This window comes from Penaeus vannamei, chromosome 7, assembly GCF_042767895.1.
Source record: "Penaeus vannamei isolate JL-2024 chromosome 7, ASM4276789v1, whole genome shotgun sequence".
In the NCBI taxonomy this organism is placed as follows: Eukaryota; Metazoa; Arthropoda; class Malacostraca; order Decapoda; family Penaeidae; genus Penaeus; species Penaeus vannamei.
Window position 1 is genome coordinate 45256539 of NC_091555.1, and position 5000 is coordinate 45261538.

A 5000-nucleotide genomic window follows, 5' to 3' on the forward strand; every position below is an offset into this window, starting at 1 on the left:
TAATGGAAGATTGGTAGAATGTTTAAATGGTAGTAATATTTTGTATTAGAGTTGATAATAATTTTTTTAATTTATTTTTTCCCCTCAGGAGTGGCAGTGTTCATGGACAGACATTTACAATCATGAAATGGGCTGTAAAAACCCTAATTGACACTCTAGGTGAAAATGACTTTGTAAATGTTGCGGCAGTGAGTATTCTGTTAAGTTTCATATTTTCTTATATATGAAAGACAGTGTACCTTTTGCTCTTCAAGTGACTTTATCTGAAATATACAAAGACGTTGAGTGGTTGTGTCAGAGGCTGACGACAACACATGCCGGGTGCTTTGAGCTTTTTTTTTACTTTTCTTAGTTTTTCATGATGAATGATAAGGTAATAATTTACAAGGGATATTGCAGAACTTCATATATTGCACTCATTGCTTAAAAAAAAGTTATCCAGGTCTAAGAAACAGAGCATCCTTATTTATAGCCATAGAAAGCATATGTCATCCATGATAGGTTAATAGTTAATCTATATCCTGCATTGTTTTATAGAACCTTTGAAAGTTTAAGCCAAGTTGATTTAGAAATTCTTGTCTCTTTTATTATACTATTTTTTCTTAATCATATTCAGCTTTATCTTTTGACATATGTTTTTTTGTTGTTGTATTATTGTATATGACTTGAATACTTTCTTACAGTATGAATTAATATTTTAGAATATATTGGATATTTTAAAAATAAATCAGTGCATACTTGTAACTGCAGAAAATCAGGAAATGCAGAAACATCATGTATATGCATGCCATTACCCTTATTTATGTATGGCTTAATTTTCAGTTTAATGACACAACGGAGTGGGTGAATAACTGTACATATTGCAAGGTAAGTTATTTTATGACTTAACCAAAGAAACTACCATTTTTAACATTTTTCTTTTTTTTTTAACTCTTGACAGATTCATATTACAAAAATATGTTACATAATTGTCACCAATATCGCACAGAAATTGAAAGTTAAAAAAGCTTTAATTTTTTCAGGCAAATGGAACAGAAGAAGAGAATGAAGGCTGTCATCAAAATTTAGTCCAAGCAAGCACTAGCAACAAAAAACTATTATTTCGGGCAATTGATGAACTTGAAGATGGCGGCATAGCGAGCTACTCAAATGCATTAGAGTTTGCACTTAAGGCCTTCAAAGAGGTTAGTGTTTACTTCATTTTTATATCTTCTGCTTTAAGATTGAGGATGTATTCAGATCTGATCTTTGTTCTGAAAAAAATTTTTGTATGTAACATGTGATATGATGTAAATACAAAATGGTTTCATTTTCTTTTTTTATTTTTATTTTTTCTTACTGTAGGAAATGGTTATTTTATTTGTTGATAACTTGGTTTGTTTAATATAGAGCAGATAATGCACTTTATTTTTCAACATTTGGAAAAAACTAATTAACAAAGATTGTTTGCCAAAGAAAAAAGGGTACTAATTACCATCGCTTGTGAATAAAGCCCTTTTCCAAGATGAATGCTCGACACATAAGAAAAATAAATATTTTTAATTGTAGATAGTTATATCCACAAAGATGTGTATCATGTTTATATATACAAAGATGTGTATCATGTTTATATATACAAAGATGTGTATCATGTTTATATATACTTCTTATTGTAAATGTTCTCTTTCTCAGTTTTGTTTGTACTTGTGATGATCTGATATCTTCAAAAGAGTTGTTGAAAGGCATTCTATAGAAAATCATAATTGGATACCATTACTGCATCTAGATTTTAGCAGAATTATAAAGTGTCGATGAATAAGGAAATCAGTAGTGCTACATGATTTGATTTGTTAGCTTGTTTCGTCTTTATGAGAACTCAAACATATTTATATGTGAGCATATATATAGCATAAACAAATATTATTGAATTGTCATAGTGACTATCATAAATGAAATAAAGAGAAATGTAAGAAAACAAATGAGCTCTACTAGTTACCATTTCTACCATACACCTGTATTAATCCCATTTCCTCTGTATGTCTGTGAATGTTCATAAAGTGAAAGTTGCATGTAAATGGTATTAATTTTTTTCCATTATGTTTCAGTATTCACAAACCAAGGCAAGAGGAGAAGGGGCTCAGTGCCACAAAACGATCATGCTCTTCAGCGATGGAGGAACTGAATGGCCGGAAGAGATCTTTAAGAAGTTAGTGATTGCCAAAAACCAATCTGCCTCTTTAAGGAAAATGCAGATTGGTGTCATTCAGTGGCTAAAGACAGATAGCTAGGTTGTAAATAAAGATTATGCAAAACTTGCCGCCAGAGATCTTCTTGAATGGAATTGGAAATATTTATGGCACATATATTTGGTGTCCCATGATCATGTAGTGTTACCCACAGTCTTATGCATTATCATTAATATCATACACTTCTATCCAGAATGAGTTGTGAAGTGATTAAATGAAAGTGTAACTAAAACTAACCTTCTTCATCAGATACAAGGCAGATGAGGATACAAAGGATGTGAGAGTATTTACATATGCTGTGGGACCACATCCCATCCCTACAGCAGTGTTAAAACAGATGGCTTGCTCAACAGGAGGACAGTATTCGGTTATCACTACAAGAAGTAGTGTCAGAACAAAAATACAAGTAAGTTTATTTTATCAATTTGTTCATCTTGCTTTCTGTATAATGAAATGTCTTTGAGTTATGGGTATCTTGTTTGAAATGTGTTCATCTATATATGTCTATTTGATGTATATGATAAGAGGGCATGTTAATGTTTATTTTGGGGTGCAGCAACTATCATTGTTGCTGAGAAGAATTTTCCCATATTAGACACAAGCATTGAGGAAAGTAACAGAGTTTCAATATTTTTAGCATAATGTATAGATGCTTGGTTTATCAAGGTAAGGTCATATGAAGTCATGGCAAAATTTTCAAAAATAGTTGGGACCTTTTTTTGTTTAGGATTCACTTTTTTATCATTAAAGTTTTGTGGACAGTAAGAAAAAATTCTCTGCTCTTTTGATTATTGCTCAGATATTTTAGATTTCACCTTTGTCTGTATAGTAGTTGTTCTAAAGTACTTGTTATTAGAGAATAATCTGTTTAGGTTGGATTATGCTGCATTTTTTGTAATAGCTACATTTTTTATGAAAAATTCCTTTTGGTCATAATACTGCTAGCTAACTAAGAGTTGCACTTTAAATGCATAGAATACAAAGTAAAAACTAATGACTAAGCTGAATTTAGGACAGTTTATCTACAAGAGCAAGTTCAAAATTAGGAAGATATACCTAGGGCAAATTCTCCAAAATCTGAGCAAAATCAGGTGGCAATGACACATTCAGTGTGGACATGAATTGAAGTGTTGATGAATGTGACAGACCAGACCAGATTTTAGATAGACTTTCTTTCGTCAGTGCAGTATGTACTTTTGTAATGCATATAGATAATTGTATTATGGAAAAATAAAATCAGTTACATATAATGTCAGTAAATAAAACAGTTTTTGAAGGATTCAGTTTCAGATCTCCATTATTGAAAAAAATCAATGAACTATTTCTTAGAATGCACTTCATGTGGCCTTTTGCAAAAATTTCAATAACAAAAATTCTTTTTTAGAAATTATTTGTACAGCTTTTCAGACAGAGTGAAGAGTACTTAGAAAGCAGGCGGATAATGTTTTACATGTTTAATCATTTTTCTCTTCTTTACAATAGTGTACAAGCACAGGTGACATGTCCAAAATAGAACTAATGTTTTACATAGTGTTTCCTTATGTTTTTTCAGATGGTATTTAATTAAATTTAAGACAATATTAAGGTATTGTGATTTTGACTGTGTTTGTGTGTGTGTGGATGCATGCCTGCGGCGTGTGGCATGCGTGCGCGCGTGGGTGCGTGCGTGTGTGTGTGCGTCCATGCATGCATGTGTGTGTGCATGCGTGCATGCGAGTGTGAGTGTTAGTGTGTGTGTGTGTGTGCATGCGTGCATGCGAGTGTGAGTGTTAGTGTGTGTGTGTGTGTGTGTGTGTGTGTGTGTGTGTGTGTGTGTGTGTGTGTGTGTGTGTGTGTGTGTGTGTGTGTGTGTGTGTGTGTGTGTGTGTGTGTGTGTGTGTGCGCGTGTGCATGCGTGCGTGTGTGTGTTCATGTGTGTAAATGTAATATCTTTCTTTATAAAGACGCATTTATTATATAACAGAATGGATGCTTCTATTACATATGTGGTTTGAAATTTAATCAAATATCTACTGGTAAATCTGGATTAAAAAGGATATCTTTTCAGTCTGATTGTTGTCATTAAGAATTTTCTTTTCATTGAAGGATGATAATTCTTTTCTATTACTCTTGTATTTTTGCAATGTGATTGCTTAATATGATGTTCTTTCAGGAGTCGTATACAAGCTTACTCTCCCCTGCTCACCCCCTGAAAGGAAACCTTTCTGACCAATATACAACTGCGTACACAAGTGCTGTGGTAATTGAGACCGAGTCCCGTACTGGAGTCTACCCCTAACACCCTTTCATACAGTTTTTGGTCTTGTTCCTATTCTTTCCAAGTGTTGTTTCAAGTTTGGTAGTTGGAAGGTTTTGCAATACTTGAGCTATTCATCATCACTGATTGTGCTATTTTACTTATTTGCTATGATAATGAAGTTTGGTCTTAAATTATGGGTCTCTACCATTGAAACAAGGTGCATTTCTTCACACAAAAAACCTTTCAATTGCCTAACAAAAATCTCTGCTGTATACTCAGCTCTGTGGTTTTTTGGACTTATTATTATCGACTACTCTCTGCATCCTCATCACACCCTTATGTGCATCAGCCTATTCTCCCTTTTTCCAGTTTCATTGGGATTAAGTTAAACCAGAGTTAACCCATGCAGAGGGTTGGTCATTTGATGTGGTGGTGTGGTGACAGTCTTCATTACTAAAGTGTGTATTTTTTCTTCTTTAGAGCAAACATTGGTGGAGGGCCCTCTTTCATCCATCAAAATTGTAATGTTCTTCAAA

The 5000-nt window shown here is 33.2% G+C and overlaps 1 protein-coding gene across 4 annotated transcripts in view; it reads left to right on the forward strand.

Annotated features, from left to right (window-relative positions):
* The window catches only part of LOC113825253 (voltage-dependent calcium channel subunit alpha-2/delta-1), a 107673-nt gene that overhangs the window by 90095 nt on the left and 12578 nt on the right, over positions 1 to 5000 (forward strand). For 2 of the 4 annotated variants that reach the window (XM_070123817.1, XM_070123819.1), the window contains 6 exons: positions 89 to 188; positions 823 to 867; positions 1023 to 1184; positions 2085 to 2185; positions 2475 to 2631; positions 4378 to 4464. In XM_070123817.1, the coding sequence (XP_069979918.1) occupies positions 89 to 188; positions 823 to 867; positions 1023 to 1184; positions 2085 to 2185; positions 2475 to 2631; positions 4378 to 4464 (652 nt within the window). The remainder of the gene's footprint in view (positions 1 to 88; positions 189 to 822; positions 868 to 1022; positions 1185 to 2084; positions 2186 to 2474; positions 2632 to 4377; positions 4465 to 5000) is intronic. The other 2 variants (XM_070123818.1, XM_070123820.1) reach the window with 1 other exon arrangement.